Source organism: Haliotis cracherodii, unplaced genomic scaffold (assembly GCF_022045235.1).
Source record: "Haliotis cracherodii isolate W230 unplaced genomic scaffold, xgHalCrac1.p SCAF_18, whole genome shotgun sequence".
In the NCBI taxonomy this organism is placed as follows: domain Eukaryota; kingdom Metazoa; phylum Mollusca; class Gastropoda; order Lepetellida; family Haliotidae; genus Haliotis; species Haliotis cracherodii.
Window position 1 is genome coordinate 13577560 of NW_027266273.1, and position 19562 is coordinate 13597121.

Sequence of the window (19562 nt, forward strand, 5' to 3'; positions counted from 1 at the left end):
AGGCATTTAGAAGTTGGAGTACTAAGTAAGGATAAGAATTTATGGATGAACAACTTCTTTATTACAATTAAGAGCGACGTTTCGGTGTAGGTTCTAACACCGTCATCAAGCAAGTGTCATGGACCCCAACCACTTCAACACCTTGACCGACAACAGCCTCAACGATCAATCCACCTATAAGCAGCTAAAGAAAGACCTCACCAACAGCCTACAGAAATAGCACAAGACCTTACTCAACCAACTTCGGGACAGCAATGAAATCGGCCCCACCCTCCACAAAAAACTCATCACCCCTCACCCTAAGCCACCTTATGCCCCGGCAATCATAAAAATTCACAAAGACCCCGTCAAAGCCCGTCTCCTAGTCTGTCTCCAGAGACACTGTTCACTACAATACAGCCCAGCACTTATAAACGTCGCTCTTAATTGTAATAAAGAAGTTGTTCATCCATAAATTCTTATCCTTACTTACATGACATTGTTACATAACATTACTACTTTATATTGTTACATTACATTGTTACATTGTATTGTTGCATTGTATTGTTACATTATATTGCTACGTTATATTGTTACATTACATTGTTGCATAACATTGTTACATTATATTGTTGCATAACATTGTTACATTATATTGTTGCATAACATTGTTACATTATATTGTTGCATAACATTGTTACATTTTATTGTTACGTTATATTGCTACATAATGTTGTTACATTACATATATATTGCTTCATTATATTGTTACATTACATTGCTGCATAACAGTGTTACATTATATTGTTGCATGACATTGTTACATTGTATCGTTAAATTTTATTGTTACATTATATTGCTATATTATATTGTGACGTTACATGAATTTTGCTACATTATATTGTTACATTAAATTTTACATTTTATTGTTACATTATATTGCTACATTACATTGAACATTATAGTGTTATCTTACACTACACATTGTTACATTACATCGTTTCAATTTCACGAAATGCACAGATTACAAGGTTACCATGACCAGGTCGGCAATCCTAAGAAGGTGTCCGGGCCAAAACGCATTATACAATTTCAACTGTGAAAAGTAGGTTATTGAGGATTTGACTCGAACCGCTTGACTGGAGACCAATTCACTTTAAGTGAAGAAAATTACGCCCATAGAGCATTTCCCCCTCCCTTTAATTTAAATTGATACATTTTGCTTTTTTGACTGAGGCAAATCTATTGTTCAACTAATAATTTAAAACGTATATTGTCTTTTAAATATTTAAAGAATAGTGTACGCCTTGCGTTTACAAATATGGAAACAAAAATAAACAAGCGATTTGATGTATCGGGTGTTGGTTGTGTTTTGTGTTGTGTCTTATGTTATTGTTTACTTTACAAGGGTAATGTTATGATTGTTTCTTATCAGCGCAGAACGCATAGAGGTACTTGACTCGTGTCGGATATAGTCTATATTTTTCACGTGAAGCATTACAAGAACTTGACGACGGGTTTGATTTTAGGTCCGCTTCATTCCATTGGAAGGTGCAGATCAGGCCTTTTCACAATAGCTGTAACAAGCAATGTTGGTGAAACATATAGAGATACACTGCTGGTGGATGATGATGTGATGTTTGTCTTTCTTCCAAATGTGAACACAACAAAACACGCCGCTGATATGATAGTGATTTTGGATAACCAGCTTTACACTGGATGGATAATCGAGTCTGTGCAGATAAAACTCTCCTCCAACAGAGAAGAGTTTACTTTGCCGGTCAGGGATTATAGGTGAGCTATTGTGTTATTTGTATGGTATTGTAGGAACAAAGCCGCTTTGATACAAAATATGTCTCTGCAATTGTTAAATTACCTTCATAGTTAGAAGGTATGTTGTTGTCATTAACTGTAGACAACAACTTTTCGCAATATCTACCAAATATTAATCAACACGCATCAGTTGCCCACATGAGGCTGTGTATTCGGAGACGAATTCATCAGCTGATCATATTTCATAGACGTGGTTACCTGCGTTCGAAGCTCCATGTAATGTTTAAAGAAAAGAAGCGTTGCATGGTGAGAGCATGGAGTACCCGTGGTTAAGATACTTGGAACATTCAATCAAGAATGGTGACAGATATTAGACACGTCACCTATTTTCGTGTCAAGACGGTGGCACAATGTAAACAATGTAAACACGTCACCTCGAGCTGAAATTACGGAAGTACTGTTATTTACAAGGTGTCCGTTTTATCGGATTTAAATTGCTGCGTGTTGGGATCAAACAGGCGTTGCCAGGTTGAAGAGCACAGCTTTGCCAATCATCCTAATTTAATGAGCCAACACTTTACCACTGGACCATGGACGCTATCACAATTATTTAGTACTTTATTGTTTACCCTGATTTATGGTAGCCATTTTCCCCCATGAAAAGTAATAAAAAAATGTACACACTCTCTTCAAATAACATTTGAAAAATGCGTTAAAAAGAGGTGTGATGGTTACAGTGTGTGAAATAGTCTCAAAGTATTGCTGGCGAGGATGGCTAGTTTTCGTTAAAATTTACTAGCCAGTTTTAAATATCACTACGTATAAATATGCAAGTTTTTTTTTCCCCAAATTTGATTCGTTTAGGTAATAAAGTAAACCAAAATTGCAAAACATAAGTCGAATATTTTTGTCTAGTTACATAAAATAAATGATATCTGATATAGAGAACATGAATAATCATTAAGGTTAGTGAGTGCATTTTGTTCTGTTTAGCGTAAAAACAAGTGCAGCGATACCCTGAGGTTTCAGGCTATTGATCTGAAATTCTGAATCTGCATTGTATAGTCAGTTAGTCAGAGTAAACTAGACTACTTAAAATTTGCCACTGACCACACCTTTGACTAATGATGACTATTTTGGTATTTCACCCCCTGGATAGCTAACCTGTGCCATAACTCACAACTAACCCTAAGCATCATTCAAGGGGTACCTAACCCTCTGGATCATGAAGGTGAGCTTAATCAGAAAGAGGATCTGAAGGCTATGGACAAAGTTAGGGGTAGCCTACCCAAATGCTAAAACAACTAAGCATCGAAGTAGAGTGTGAGTGAGAGCCTTGCAGGCAGAGCCAATAGGTGTCATGATCTGCTTAACTATGCAGGAATTACGAGTACTCATGTGTCCTGACATAATGCATTATCAGCATGACTGATGTTTTTGCTGTCTGCTCGCTCAGGTATCTGAATGTAAATTCAGCATTATGTTATTGTTAGATTGCATTGAATGTAGCCTGAGTACCAGTGATGGTCTGATGATAAACTGTAATTGATTGTTCAATAGTTGTCCTGTGTTTGTTGATGCAGTGATCTCGGGTCAGTATGGTGATTGATTTTTACACCAACTTTTATACATATTTACACAATGTAAAAATTCGTTATCACATTCCAACCAATGAATATTTTCAATTATCATGGAATGAGATTAATTAAGTATTCAACACAAAACTTTGATGTACTTTTTCAGAGTTAATATGTTAATTACATTTACTATGTCTACCTATGAACATGATGAATGTGATGAAAATATTTACAAAGTGTCTACATGTTTTCATGTGACAATTACTTAGTACACTAAGTCTAGTAGAGGTGTAGTGATATTGGGTGCCTACTATGGGTGCATACTATGGGTGCCTACTTTTTTTTTACAAGTTGATTTTCTTTCTTTTTTCAGGTGAATTACCACCCTGAATCATTTGTTTTTAGATTTCACAGTTAGAAGATGGGATACTATAAGGCAGAAATATATAGGCTTGAGAGCAGTGTGAATGTTATGCTGTTTTTATCCAACCGGGAAATACAAGAGACTATGTATAAGCTTGTTCAACAGTTTCTTATATTATTCATGTTTTTACACCAAAATAACTTGTAATGTAATGTATCATATGTATTGCAATACAGGGTTTGAAAATCAATATATTGTGTCATGGGATACAGTTCTGTATCGCTGTATCGTCACACCACTGCAGTCTTGGTTATACAGTGATTAATTGTTTGATTTGTCTCTGTTGCAGAACTCTAGCCATGTTTAGAGGGTAGGTGATATACTTTTCCTTGTTCACAGTGACAGTCGACTAGTTAAGTACATTACACAAGACCAAGACACATGTTTTAATACAATCTCATTAAAATCAGATCTTAGTTCTCGCATCCGCTAAACAAAGATCTGAGGACATCCCATTAGGGGTCATGTCAGAACAAACTTTCATCCCACCAATCAGAGCGTCGCTTATCACATCATGAAAGTGACAGTCGGAATGTGATTTCTAATCATGCAACCTCGAAAACTTTAACATGGGGTATTCCAAATGATAGTTACGGGCTTAAAGACTGAATCCACATAATCTAGATCATCTATTAGCCATTCCATAATTTTCTTTTGTTCAGGTTTCAAAGTTTTATCGAGAAATTGTCAAAATATTGGTCCATTGGTCGGTCTGACATGATCCGTAATGGAAGTCTTCAGATCTTTGTTTAGCGGTAGCGAGAACTAAGATCTGATTTTAATGAGATTTTAACATGGAGCACACTGTTTTATCTCTCACGGTATGGATTATAGGTCCTAAAAACAAAGCACTCCCTGATAATCCCCTGTAGGGTTTCCAGTTAGCAATTGGTCCACCTATGGTGGTCATAAGAGGTGGCTTGGTGCGTTAAGTGTCAGTGTAAACCCACAGTATGGATTGTTGCCCCTTAAGATCCATCAACCCGTGAAGATCCGGGGAAAATAGGTCTCAGCAACCTATGCTTGCTGTAAGAAGCGACTATCGGGATTGGGTGGTCCAGCTCGCCCACTTGGTTTGATGCATGTCATTGTATCCCCATTGTGTGGATCGATGCTCATGATGTCATTTACTGGATTGTATGGTCCAGAATCAAATATTTACAGGCCACTGTCATATAGCTGGAATATTGCTGAGTGCGGCATTAAACTACAAACAAACATCCATCACTCGATTGTTCTAGACTCCATTATGTTTCAGGCCTCAAAGTTTAAATTTTTACCAAGTAGCCATATGATATGGCTACAAGTAGTTTTTCTCAGGTAGCCAGTGGTAAAATCAAGAAGTCAAGCCAATATTGTAGGTAGCCATAAGCATTTGAAATTTGAATCTTTTATCAAATAACTATTATACGTACAAGTCATAGCACAACTCTTGGAACTGTATATTAGTGGAAACTGTACTTGAGTTTTGTTATTTGTGACTTGAACAATGATGCAATTTATGTTACTAGATTACGTAGGTATATCCTTGCTTATCCAATAAACTATCAACTAAAATAAAATACTAATAACATTAATATTTATGTATTTTGGTTCATTGTTGACTTTAGGAGGAATTATTTGCGAGTACAATTAGAAGCAGACACAAGATATTTTTCAAGGTAGTCATTTGGCTACCTCTGAATTTTAGACAGTAGACAAATTGAAATTTAGGTTGCATTGGCGACCATTTTAGTCACAACTTTGAGGCTTATGTTTTCAGGTCGTAGTCCTATAGTTGGAATATTGCTAGGGTCGCATTGAACACACACTGCAGCTGTACATGATTCTATGTGAAATTATAGATTCTGATGTTTCTTCAATGTTGTCAGTACCCTGATTATGTCTTTTTCTTATAGGTCTGTACGACGACTGCGTGTGATTCTAAATCATGTGGTAAGGATTCGTTTGTTAGGGAGGAAAGTTTGTGGATGTCAACTTGGAACACAATGTTTCGGAGTATGTACTTCTTCATCAGGTGAACCTTTGTTATGTTATGACTTTTGTTGTTCTGACATGTACATATATATGTTCTCTGCTTCATAGCATTTATTCACCTGATGAAGGAGTAAGTATATGCTCCAAAAAGTTGTGTTTCTCAAAATAAAGAAGTTGACATCCATAAATTCTCTTCCTTATGTGTTTGACTTCTAAATGCCTTTCAAAGACTTGATTTGTTTTTTTGTTTTGACTTTAGAAGAAAGATATCACAGACATGTCGCTTCTCATTACAGTGATAGAAAAATGTAACTGTTTTAGTCTACTAGTCTTTATTTTTATGGCATCTAGCAAAACCCATAAAAATGGCAGATTTCTACAAGTACTTATGATATCTTACCTATTGGGCAGTTTGGCAAGGACTATAGAGGGGCGGTCGGGTAGCCTAGGGGTTAAAGCATTCGCTCGTCACGCCGAAGACACTCTTTAGTTTAAGTGATATACTTGTGACATCCTTTATTACAGAAATGACTTCAGTATGTTTCTGATTTATGAGGTACAAGGGACAGTTGGGAAGCCTATTGGTTAAAACGTTCACTCGTCATGCCAAAGACCCAGGTTCCCATTTCTGGTGTCCCCCGCCGTGATATTGCTGGAATATTGCTAAAAGCGATGTAAAACCATGCTAGCTCACTCACTCACTCAAGGATTATAGCACTAGTGCCAATTTCTAATGCTGCATTATATTTGATACCACTACCTGGCTGCTGCCACTGCCTGGTAATATATATTTGATAGACTCTGATTGCAGACTTAACCAGAGATGGAGAGAGATTATTTGCTGTATATAAGGAACATAAATTAGAAAATAATTTTTCGTTCTAATGTATGACATTTACAATACGGAAACACAAAAGGGTGTTACTCTCTTTATCTTTTGAGGTTATTCTTATGATAATCAGTGTTTGACAGGCCCGTGAAGTTCTGGGTTAGAGTAGGTCTTCAGCTACCCATGCTTGCTGTAAGAGGTGATTATGCTTGTCATAAGAAGCTACTAACGGGATTGAGGGGTCAGGCTCGCTGACTTGGTTCATATATATATCATTGAAGTCGTAAACGTCTGAGACCTGCATCACTTCGGGCTTTCCTCCCACATTAAGCTGACCTGCCGCGATATAACTGGAATACTGTTAAAAGCGGCGTTAAACCCAACTCACTCACTCACTCATGTGATGGAAAATTACATACATTTGTTCTTTTCTTCCAGAAAATGTTTTCAAGTGCTACAGATGAGGTGTTATTTGAGTGTGTTGGCGACAAGCGTGTGATTGTTTTAAATCGGCCAAAGGCCCTCAACTCACTCAACTTGTCCATGGCCAGGAAGATCTACTCCCAAATGAAGGTGAGTGTCTATCAGTAGCCATGGGATGTATGTATGCTGGTGAATAAAGTTTAGAAAAAACATCACAATTATCATGGTTTTAGCGGGAGCTACCTTGTGATCATTGTCAATACTTTACAACCTTTGTAGGTCCTTATCCAGGTTTTTAAAAAATTGCTTAGTGCCCCTGGCAGGCAAACTGTGAAAGAAATTGTTATTCTATTCGAGATTGGGATTTTATTAAAGTTCTTCTTATGTTTGTTTGTTGTTTAACGCCACACCCAGCAATATTCCAGCTGTATGGCGGCGATCTGTAAATAATTGAGTCTGGACCAGACAATCCTTGTGATTGACATCATGAGCATCGATCCACGCAGTTGGGATTCAATGACATGTATCAACCAAGTCAGCGAGCCTGACCAACCGATGCCATTACTTGCCTCTTACGACACCTGGATCTTCACAGGTCTCTTATTTGAGTACATGATTTGAGTAGACATGGTTTCATTGAATAGTTTACATCCCTTGTAGCACTGCTTTTCATAAGTAAAAATGAAAAATATATATAGTGCAAATTGTGGAATGAGAGATTATGAATATTAGGACTTATGTCCTAGAGCTGTCTGTGTGTTCTAATTGCTCTACTCTCTCCTGTTTAGAGCTGGGAGTCAGATCCTGCCGTCTCTATGGTGATAATGAAAGGAACAGGAGACAAAGCCTTCTGTGCAGGTGGTGATGTGCGAGGTAGGTGGTGGGGGGGAGTGTGGGGGGTCTAGGTGTGTGAGGGGGGGGAGAGTAAAGATGTCTACATACAAGCAGGTGGTGACGTGCGAGGTAGGTGGGGGGAGTGTGGATGGCCTAGGTGTGGGTGGGGAGAGAAAGAATGTCTACATACAAGCAGGTGGTGACGTGCAAGGTAGGTGGGATGGGGGGAGTGTGGAGGGTCTAGGTGTGGGTGGGGAGAGTAAAGGATGTCTACATTCAAGCAGGTGGTGACGTGCGAGGTGGGTGGGGGGGAGTGTGGAGGGTCTAGGTGTGGGTGGGGAGAGTAAAGGATGTCTACATTCAAGCAGGTGGTGACGTGCGAGGTGGGTTGGGGGGAGTGTGGAGGGTCTAGGTGTGGGTGGGGAGAGTAAAGGATGTCTACATTCAAGCAGGTGGTGAGGTGGGTGGGGGGGAGTGTGGAGGGTCTAGGTGTGGGTGGGGAGAGTAAAGGATGTCTACATTCAAGCAGGTGGTGACGTGCGAGGTAGGTGGGGGGAGTTTTGAGGGTCTAGGTGTGGGTGGGGAGAGTAAAGAATGTCTACATACAAGCAGGTGGTGACGTGCGAGGTAGGTGGGGGGAGTGTGGATGGTCTAGGTGTGGGTGGGGAGAGTAAAGAATGTCTACATACAAGCAGGTGGTGACGTGCGAGGTAGGTGGGGGGGGAGTGTGGAGGGTCTAGGTGTGGGTGGGGAGAGTAAAGGATGTCTACATTCAAGCAGGTGGTGACGTGTGAGGTAGGTGGAATGGGGGGGAGTGTGGAGGGTCTAGGTGTGGGTGGGGAGAGTAAGGGATGTCTACATACAAGCAGGTGGCGACGTGCGAGGTAGGTGGGGGGAGTGTGGAGGGTCTAGGTGTGGGTGGGGAGAGTAAAGGATGTCTACATTCAAGCAGGTGGTGACGTGCGAGGTAGGTGGAATGGGGGGGAGTGTGGAGGGTCTACATGTGGGTGGGGAGAGTAAGGGATGTCTACATACAAGCAGGTGGTGACATGCGAGGTAGGTGGGGGGAGTTTGGAGGGTCTAGGTGTGGGTGGGGAGAGTAAGGGATGTCTACATACAAGCAGGTGGTGACGTGCGAGGTAGGTGGGATGGGGGGGAGTGTGGAGGATCTAGGTGTGGGTGGGGAGAGTAAGGATGTCTACATACAAGCAGGTGGTGACAGGCAGGTTTAGGCATTAGCATCTCTCAAATCCAAAGCAATTTTTCTCGATGTTGATGGTGTTCTGATCATGATTTTGGCTAGATAATGGTTATCATATTCTGACTGGTAGTGTTTCAAGGTAAATTTCCATCACTGGCAAGGTAGCAGCTGGCCGAGTCTCACATAAATGTATTTCTCTTTTCAGCCGTCACTGAAGCAGGAAAGACCGGAGATCGTCTATCGAGGGACTTTTTCTTTGAAGAGTACATATTGAATAATCATATTGGCAAGTGTTGTTTCCAGTCTGTCGGTGGCCCAGTTCAGTTATTGATAAGAGATCTCATTTAATCTGTTTATGGAATATTTATTATTTGTTTTTATAGTTGTCTGGTAGATCGTTCAAAAAATATTTTCATGATTACTTCGACATCCAGGCTTCATCCTGATTTTGATCCTGGGTTCATCATCATGGATGCAGTGTGGGACCTGTATCACTATGGGCTTGTCTCTTGACAGTAATCAGACAGGATGTGGTATATCGGAAATATTACATCGGGACAAGTCTCTGTACGTTTTTGTCTTATTAGTTATTTAAAGAAAGGAATAGGAGTGTGTTAACTGACAAAATCAGCATTTTATATTTGTTGTAAATATGACGACTCAGTTCTGTGCCAGGTGCAATGTGACGTCTCACTTCTGTGCCTGGTGTCACACGGAAGACCCGGGTTCAATTCCTGACATGGGTACAATGTGTGAACCCCATTTCTGGTGTCCCCCGCCATGATGTTGTTGGAATATTGCTTAAAAGCGGCGTAAAACCATACTCACTCACTCTGTGCCAGGTTCAATATGACGTCTTTTTTCCGTGCCATGTGCAATGTGACATCTCAGTTCTGTGCAAGTATGCAGTGAGACGTCTCACTTCCGTGTTTGTGAGACGTCTGTGGAGATGCTGTGTCGTTGATGTGATGATGATGCTCTGTCCTTCCAGGTACCTACAAGCTGCCATACATCGCCATGATTGACGGCATTACCATGGGAGGGGTGAGTACCCAGGACTAGGACTTTCTGCTGAACATCAGTCACATGGCATGTTAACAATTTAATCCCAGTTTGTGGAGATTACAGAGAGTGAGTGAATATGGTTTTACCCTGCTTTTAGCACCAGAAATGGGACACCAGACATGGGCTTCACACATTATATCAGTGTTTATATTGTTAATTTCATCATATTATGTATATGTAACAACCTGTAATGTGTGTGAAAAGTTGTACTTAAATATGCTATTTGAAGGGGGCGTGGCCTAAATGCAAATGTCCAATTGGGATTTTACATTTTCCAGACCCCTGCATTGTACCCATATGGGGAATCGAACCCAGGTCTTCAGTGTAACGAGCAAATGCCTAGACTATACCACCCACCCTGTGGAGATTCCATACTTGTAAGATCTGATGTGTGGTTACACTGTATATTTGTGACAGCGTGGATATTTTCTTATGCTGATGACTTTGTTTGTTTGACCTTGAATCAGCTGGGTGCAGTGGAATTTGCTGAATATGGCGTCATTTATGATTTATATCATGTGATTCATTACTCAACTCAACAACCCCTGTGGTCTAGTGGATAGAGCATCTGCCTGGAGAGCACAGGTCTATGGTACTTGTTACTCTGCCTGGTGCTCGGCGTATAGGGGCTAAAACAAGGACTGGTCAGCTCGGAGTCGGTATACTGTGTCTGAGTGGGGTGTCCATGTGAAACTGTGGCATGGTATATCAGTTAGCTAGTGCAATTATCTTCAATGCAACGTTAAATAGTTATAGTTATAGTATCATAAAGTATTTATCATCCCAAACTGGCTCCCACAGGAGATATCGCTTGGATGAGATCAAGCGATATCTACACTGTAGATATCGCTGCACTGTAGATATCGCTGCAATGAAATTACATCACAATGCTTTGGAGACCATTGTGACGTCACTGGTTACCATGACGTCACAATCAAATGACATCACTAATTGCTCTGCTACTGAAACTGTTAGCAGTACTTTTTACACTGAAGACACTGCTAATTACACTACAAATTGAAAAAGTTGGACACTCGTTGACAAAAGTGGCAAAAATCCTCGGCAAGCCTCGGAATTTTTCCACTTTTATCAACTTGTGTTGATATATTTGATATCTAAAGACATGAGGGTGAGATTCTCTATTTGTCAAGCATTTTAATTTCGATTGCTACATTCACCCTAATGGGGGAAGTTTGTGGTCCTGTTGTTGTGTCATGACTTGAGTACAATGTTGCAGGGTGTTGGTCTGTCTGTCCATGGGATGTTCCGGGTGGCCACGGAGAGGACTATGTTTGCCATGCCAGAGACTGCTATAGGTGAGAGTAGCTGCAGAATACTCAGGATTAACAATACAAAGATGTGTGTATAAGAATTAATTATGTTAACCCCATTGATATCCATTAGACCCATTCCAACCTTACACAAATAACATTCAGTTTCTTCTGAAACTCATGGGGCGATGTCATAGCCTAGTGGTTAAAGCGTTTGCTCGTCACGCCGAAAACCAAGGTTTGATTCCCGACATGGGTACAATGTGTGATGCCGATTTCTGATGTCCCCTGTCGTGATATTGCTGGAATATTGCTAAAAGTGGCATAAAACCATAACCGCTCACTCTGAAACTCTGAGATAACATAGTTGTCTCCCTTGATACTATGTTTCCACGCTCTTGGTTTTCCTCCAAAGTGTGATTCAAGAGGCATAAAACTCAATGACTCAACCGTGGGTTTGAATCCAAGGTTCAACCTCATTAGGACCTTTGGATCATCAGTGCCATACCCGTGGGTTTCACCATAGTGGTAATCGTTTCCATTACATACATCTTTAAGACTGAAATGTTGTTCACAGTAACGTGAAAGACAACTCCGTCCCTTACTCTGACTGAAGATGTAGGTTTCTGTGATGGTATTCCTCAGTGACATCTTTCTTCTCTTGTGCCAGGGTTATTCCCTGACGTAGGTGGAGGGCACTTCCTGCCACGCCTCCATGGACAGATTGGTACCTTCCTGGCACTGACGGGATTCCGGTTGAAGGGCCAGGATGTGCATGCAGCTGGAGTAGCCACACATTTCGTAAACTCACAGCAGGTATTTCAAACTCTTTAGTTTAACTGATATACTTGTGACATCTTTTATTACAGAAATGACTTCAGTATGTTTCTGCGTTTATGAGGTATGAGGGGCAGTCGGGAAGCCTAGTGGTTAAAGCATTAGCGCGTCACGCCAAAGACCCAGGTTAGATTCCTGACATGGGTACAATGTGTCAAGCCCATTTCTGGTGTCCCCCGCTGTGATATTGTTGGAATATTGGTAAAAGCGTTGTAAAACCATGCTCGCTCGCTCGCTCACTCACTCACTCACTCGCTCGCTCGCTCGCACGCCCACCCACCCACCCACCCACCCACTCACTCACTATGAGGTACGAATGCAAAAACAGTGTGCACTCTTTGTGTAAATCCGTATTCTATTATGTTTATAACCTCATTAGTGCAGACACATATTGAAGTCAATTCTTATCTTTAAGTATGTTGCCAATATTAACTTCACAGACTGCTTGTTTAATCATTAACATACAAAAAACTTGAGACAACAGCATGAAATCTGTGACATCATTTAGCACAATAATGAAACACAAGCTCTGCTAATTTTATTATCAGTTTAAGGCGACTATGCTTGTTGTAAGAGGCAGCTAACGGGATCGGGCGGTCAGGCTCGCTGACTTGGTTGATGCATGTCATCGTATCCCAATTGTGTAGAGGGATGCTCATGATGTCAATCACTGGATTGTCTGGTCCAGACTCTATTATTTACAGGTAGCTGTCATATATCTGGAATATTGCTGAGTGCGGCGTTAAACAAAAAACAAATATTATCAGTTTGTCAGGAAATAGTAGTTCGTTTGTGGGCGTGGCCTAAAAAAATTTAGTTATAAAATCGGAACAAAAAAACAAAAAAATTGCTTGCTTAGCCAATGAAATGCCAAGGAATCTCTAGCAATATATTTATTGATCAACAGACAGAGAGTTTACCTATGGATGAGTTGAGTTACAGATGCCTATTGTGACCATGACATTGGCTCTATTCACATGCTGTGTGCTTTTCATGTTCAGATGCCTGACTTGGAAAAAGCACTGATGGAACTACAGAAGCCCCAAAAATCAGACATTTCACAGGTTCTCAACAAGTTCCATAAACAGGTTGGTACTGATACAAATTCCTGCAGATGTGTATTGAGAAGTCAAAACTAAGAAATGAGATAAAATGCAAATATGGTCAATAATATTGTGGTAGAGGGGTTGTCAAGTTTTCATTTTCCCAATCTACATTTTATATATTGTTCCGAGGGATGCAACTGTTCACATCCAGTGTGTAAGTAGGTATGATCATTATGATAAGGCTAAAAATAAATAGTCTTGGTTCTCCGCCCAAATCATCATTAAGTTCTCCGCACGTTTCGTATTTATTTCCATTTTTTTATACAACACAAGAAAATCCTTAAATACTCGTAATTGGTTACCCACTAAAAAAACCAACCAGCCACAGCCCGCCTGCACTATATTTTCAAAAGCCATTAGCTGAGAACCACTTCTTTTATTTTTTTAAGCCTATACATCAGAAGCAATTTTGACGAAAGCTTGATTTTAGTGTTATCTTATATGATCACATGATATGAGTGATAAGAAACATAATGCCTAAGTCAGCAAATATCCTTCAATATCACACCAGTCTGTTGATCCAAGGCCATGCAAACCAGTGGTTGACAGCATGAGCAATTGTCCACACTGTCTCGACCTGATGTCACAAAATTTAGCCAAGTCACTCATTTTAACCACAAATCAGGTCTTTCAAGTAATTTTTAATTATTTATTTTATCTTTATTCACCTTTACTGCCTTTTTGCATATTGACCAAGAGAACCCTTCTTGATAGCTCCTGCTTCAGTGTAGTTTGCAGAACTGTAAATTCCATCTTCATCTTATATTGGCAGTTATCCCAATTAGTGTGACAATTCAGTGTCATGATGTATTGCAAGACCAACTTAAGTACTGTAGTGTTGGAGTCAAAGTGCCTGCAATGCACTGCACAGCATGTGGTTGGCGAGTTAGGTCTACATCTTTCAACAGTATTTCAGTCATATCACCGAATGTCACCTTGATGTGGGGGGCAGCCCAAATTGATGCAAGTATTGGACCTTTATCTCTCTTGGGAAACCAACTAGCATGTGTAGGGTGATGATTAACCTGGAAAGATAATCGGGGAGAACCAGGTTTCGAACCTATAATCATAGGTTCTGGGACGAACTAAGGGACTCAACTCTGCACATGCTGTATATAAGTAGGACAGATATTGTGAGAAGATTATCAAATGGTTCCATCGATCTCGCTGCAGAGCTCTGATCCCCAGAGGGCCTTTGTGCTGAAGCCTCACCTGGACAGTATCGACACATTGTTCGCGGCCAACACCTTGGAAGACATATTCCATAACCTTGAGAAGGATGGATCGGAGTGGGCCCTGAAGCAGCTCGGCCTTCTCCAGAAGATGGTATGGTGAAGCAGGCCTTTATAACATGCTTTGTTTGTTGTTTAACACTGCAGTGTTCCTGATGTTTGAGGACAGTGTGTACATAATTGAGGTTGGATCAGACAATCCAGTGATTGATCCACACGTATGATGATCCGCAATCAACCAAAGGACCGAGTCTAACCACTTCATTCATTATGTTATCTCTCACAACTATCATCGGCTGCTAGGGACCTATTCTGACCCTGATCCCACAGGACTGAAGTTTTCACTGAACGTGATGTTTACAACAAAGCTGACATTAAGCATGTTAATAATTGAAGTGAACATAACATGTCTGCTTTGATATCTGTGACATAGAATACACTCACAAAGTGCATCCTTAAATAATTAATTGAATGAAAAATGCTGTTTTGATATCTATGTTGTGGACGTAAAATACACTCACAGAATGCTTCCTATAATTAAGAGAATGAAAAATGGTTATTAATGTCTGTGACTTGACAGTCAGAGAATCACAGTTTGAATCCCATAAAGGTTAAAGTTTGATTGAAGTCCCATCAGGACAAAATACATTTCTGAATCGGCTGGAAAAAATATTTCTGCTTTCTCTGTATGTGGTAAAGTCTGTGTGATAGGTATTTCTTAGAAGTTGATGGATGACACAAGTATGGATGACAATTTCAATAGGTCCTTGTACCATTATCAAGCAAGACTGCATGTGTATTGTCATCCTTCTGTTGTTATTATTTAACACTTTCATGTTAATTTCTCTTTTATGTATGTAAAGTGTTGTTACTGTTAATCCTTCACCTACTACATATTATTCTGTACCATACTCACACTATTCACTCTTGCTTGACAACGGCATAAGGATCCATGTCGAAATGTTGCTATAGTGCAAGTAGTTCACAGATAATGAAATTTCCATTCCCAGTCTCCAACGTCGATGAAGGTGACATTAAGGCAGCTGCGAGAAGGGGCCACGATGACGCTGCAGCAGGTGCTGAACATGGAGTATAGGTTGTCTCAGCGCTGTCTCGAGGACCGGGACTTCTATGAGGGAGTCCGAGCAGGTAAACTTCACGATACTCATGGTCTTGCATTTGGGCCAACATACATTGCATCAAATGTTACATTTGCAATGTATTGTTTTGTCACTACTGAAAGAATTCACACTATTGATGTGAGAAGGAATCAACTTAAATGTTGAAGATACTTTCATTGTGAGAGGCCAGTGCTCTAACATAATGCAGAGTTGCATCCCTTGGCTGTGTCAGAAGCCTGTGATCATGGGTTTGAATCACCACCTTACCTTTGGATTTCACCAAAGTGGTTAACTTCTAAGACCTGCATCACTTTGGGCTCTCCTCCCACATCAAGATGACACCCAGTGACATACACTTCAAAACAGCGTAAAACCAATATCTCTGTCTCACCAATTCTGTTTTCCGGGATCGGTACGTCAGACTCGCTGTCTTGGTTGATGCAAGTCATCGATCCCAATTGTGTGGATTGATGCTCATGATATTAATCACTGGATTGTCTGGTCCGGACTCAATTATTTACAGACCGCCGTCATATAGCTGCAATATTGCTGAGAGCCGCGTTAAACAACAAACCAACCAACCAAGTAATTCTGTTTTCATTCAGCAATGTCTGTACATGTGGTCACTGTATTATGATAATCACCTTACTTATGTACCTTTGCACATGACCCATTTGTCTTCAGCTACCCATGATTGTCATAAGAGGCGACTAACTGGATCAGGTGCTCATGATATCATGACTCGATTATTTACGTCTTCATATATCTGTAATATTGCTGAATGTGGCGTTAAACAAACAAACAAACCTTTGCACATGATCCTTGTTTCCTGTCTCAGTTTTGGTGGACAAGGACAACAGTCCGGCATGGAACCCTGCCAGCATCCAGGAAGTGAGCCAGGAGAAGGTGGACTGGTACTTCTCACCTCTACCTCCAGACAGAGAGTTGGTGCTATGAGTGTCATCATAGGTGGAAACAACCTAATACATTAGACTGCAGGAAGGAAGAGTGTTGTATGTTTGTAGAACATAAGGTAACTCTACCATCAGAACAAGAGGAGATGTGGCCCGGGAACTCACGTATTGAAGAGAGTATACCGTATTTAACATGATAAGCGCCCAGGACGCTCTCAAAATTAGAAATAGGGGCTCTTATTAGAACAAAATTTTGGTGAAAAAAAAACACAGTTGAAAGATCGTAAATTTTGTGGTTTATGCTCACAGCCTGAAATGATACAAAAGAAAAGTACACGACAGATATATTTTTACAGAATTTAACTGCCCATAATTCAGGGTGCATATAACACACAAGTGCGTATTATACACGAATAAATAAGTCTTGATCAATCGGAAGGGGTACTTATTGGGATCGTTCACTAGCCAATATATTAGCAAATATCGCCTTGGGTGCTTATTAGAGCAGGGTGCTTATTTCATCAAATACGGTATGTGTATTCAGGGTTGTCACACTTTCTTGTGAGCTAGTGCTTCGTATAGACATTCACAAGTGTGAATCGGACTGGGAATGTGTGCACTCTCAAGCTTGAGATGCAATTACTAAAGGCTGTGCCATTAAATAACAAATGTGCAGATTCTCTTGAATCACTTGATGTACAGACTCAATTAAGAATTGTATTGGTGTTGGTTGACTTCAGATTGGAGGCCAGTTCCTCGTTGGTGACAGAATGTGTGTTTTTGTAAGTGTGTGTGATCTTATTAAACTTTGTTCTGTGTGATTGGTGTCAGACTTTTGAAAGTAGGTCACGGTTGTGGATTTTAAATGTGGGCATTGAGAGTCTGTGTATTGTAATCAGCATATTTTTCCTGTTGTGTGTAATCTGGTATGTTCAACAAAATATGTGTGATAGTTATCACCATAATCAACAGATGAAGAGCGTACACACCTATATAGTAGCATTAAAATTTTATCTTCTTCTTTTGGGAAAGCTTTTAAACTTATATATTTTAATGGGAATAGCTGGTCATGTGATAACCAATAAGCAGCCTCGTGAAATGGGACTGCTTTAAGGTTTTGTTTGAATTTAACTGCCACAGCCAGTGATTTTTCTAATGACTACTACACAAAGATTATTGATATTAGAGATCATTTTTCCAAAGACGTGTTCCAAATGGGCTGGGGGAATTTTTTGGGACTTGTCCTAAAAGCATCAAAGGTACAGGTCAGAAGATTGGAAACATTTCAACACTCAACACTGAGTATTCATCGATCAATAAGTATTCGATCAAACCTAATCAGTCTTGTAAACAAGTGTCTTTTGTAGGTCTGTATCTTATGATGACAATGACAGTTCTCAAAACTTAAGAAATTGTAGGTCCAGTGTCTATGTAACATGCCCCTGAGGTTTTGGTTGAAAATGTAAAACCCAAGTGGAAGGGTTGTTCTGACCCTGAGGGTTTCCATTTTCGGCCCTAACCAAAAAGCGTTTTCTCTGATGCATCTATCATGGAAACAACAGTTATTAATATATGTATATTATTATGCTCAAAGTGTCTTACCATAGCCTAAAGAAATGCTAAAAATGCTAGAAAAATATACACTAAACGTGGTATCTTCTGATGAAGCACTTATTTTCAACCAATTCTGTGGTCTTGTAGCTAGGTTACTGATCAGGAGATTGTGGGTTCAATTCCCATCATCCGTAATGAAAAAGTTTCAATTACTATCTTTGATAGTCCAAACGTCATCTTTCTGGGACAGGGGCGGTATGGTAGCCTAGTGGTTAAAGCGTTCGTTCGTCATGCCGAAGACCCGTGTTCGATTTCCGACATGGGTACAATGTGTGAAGCCCATTTCTGGTGTCCCCTGCCGTGATATTGCTGGAATATTGCTAAAAGCGGCGTAAAACCATACTCACTCACTCACTTTCTAGGACAACCTTATGCTACAAACAACTTAGAAAGTGCGATGTTTGGAATATTTATTTAATCCCATCACAGTCTTTTGTAACATCAAGATCAATGTACAACAGTTTTCTTGAGAAGGTCCTCCAATGACAACAATGGTGCATTTGCATTTGCATTTGGACCTGGAGCACATTTAGGGAAGAACAATTGTGACTGTATGGATGCAAGGGTACAATTGTACTCTGATGTCATTGTGACTCATCAGGAGAAAAGTGACTATGGATGCAAGGGTACAATTGTACTCTGATGTCATTAAGAAAGATGTTGAAGTCAATTTACTACTGTATTATAATCACTGTGTGCGGACTGTTAAAAAATAACTTATTTTCTCTCGTTGGTTCATAATGTAATAAAAACAGTATCTCAAAACATTTCAGCATACATGTCTACTTTCAATAATTAGACCTTAAATGTAAAAAACTGCAATCATTACCTAAACAGTTATAAGTCTGAAAAATGAGTCCAAGTGTTTGATGCTATGTAGCTCTGTAATAAATATGAATTGAAGGTTATAAATTGTATTTTGGGGGTCCTAGTTTTAGAATATAATAAGAAGTCAAAATGTGGTAAAAAAGAGCGATAACTAAATTCGATAAATTAACTAAGTAGGCGGTATGTGTGTAAATCATATCATCGGTTAAGTATCATTGTGCCAACATGCCAATGAGCATACAACATTGTGTCGGCACGTTGGGATACTAGTATGTTTCAACACCCTTTCTCAGGAATGGATTGTACCAAAGTACCAGCTTTTCCATGTAGGAGATGCTAATGAATTAAAAAAATTTTTTTATTCCACTTATACGATAACAACACAGGCTCCACATATTCACAGTTTCCACAAGTTGTAAAGTTCCATAAAGTGCACTGACACAAAGTTTATGGATAAAGTAGGTTGACAAGGCTCTGTAGGTGGCCTTGAACTGATGTGATGTGTTCTGCAATAGTGCTACATTTACTCTTGCACCCCTTCTGGGCACAGGAGCGGT

At 39.9% G+C, this 19562-nt stretch overlaps 1 protein-coding gene across 1 annotated transcript; it reads left to right on the forward strand.

The window, feature by feature from the left end:
• The first annotated feature begins 1698 nt into the window (after window positions 1-1698).
• LOC139465787 (3-hydroxyisobutyryl-CoA hydrolase, mitochondrial-like) lies at window positions 1699-17577 on the forward strand. Its single transcript, XM_071247699.1, is given in 14 exon segments — window positions 1699-1748; window positions 1750-1773; window positions 4043-4063; window positions 5652-5688; window positions 6998-7132; window positions 7771-7855; window positions 9223-9303; window positions 10009-10061; window positions 11320-11398; window positions 12024-12169; window positions 13192-13278; window positions 14470-14622; window positions 15539-15677; window positions 16488-17577. Coding segments are annotated over 14 exon segments (1209 nt in total). The 3' UTR covers window positions 16607-17577.
• The last annotated feature ends 1985 nt before the right edge of the window (window positions 17578-19562 follow it).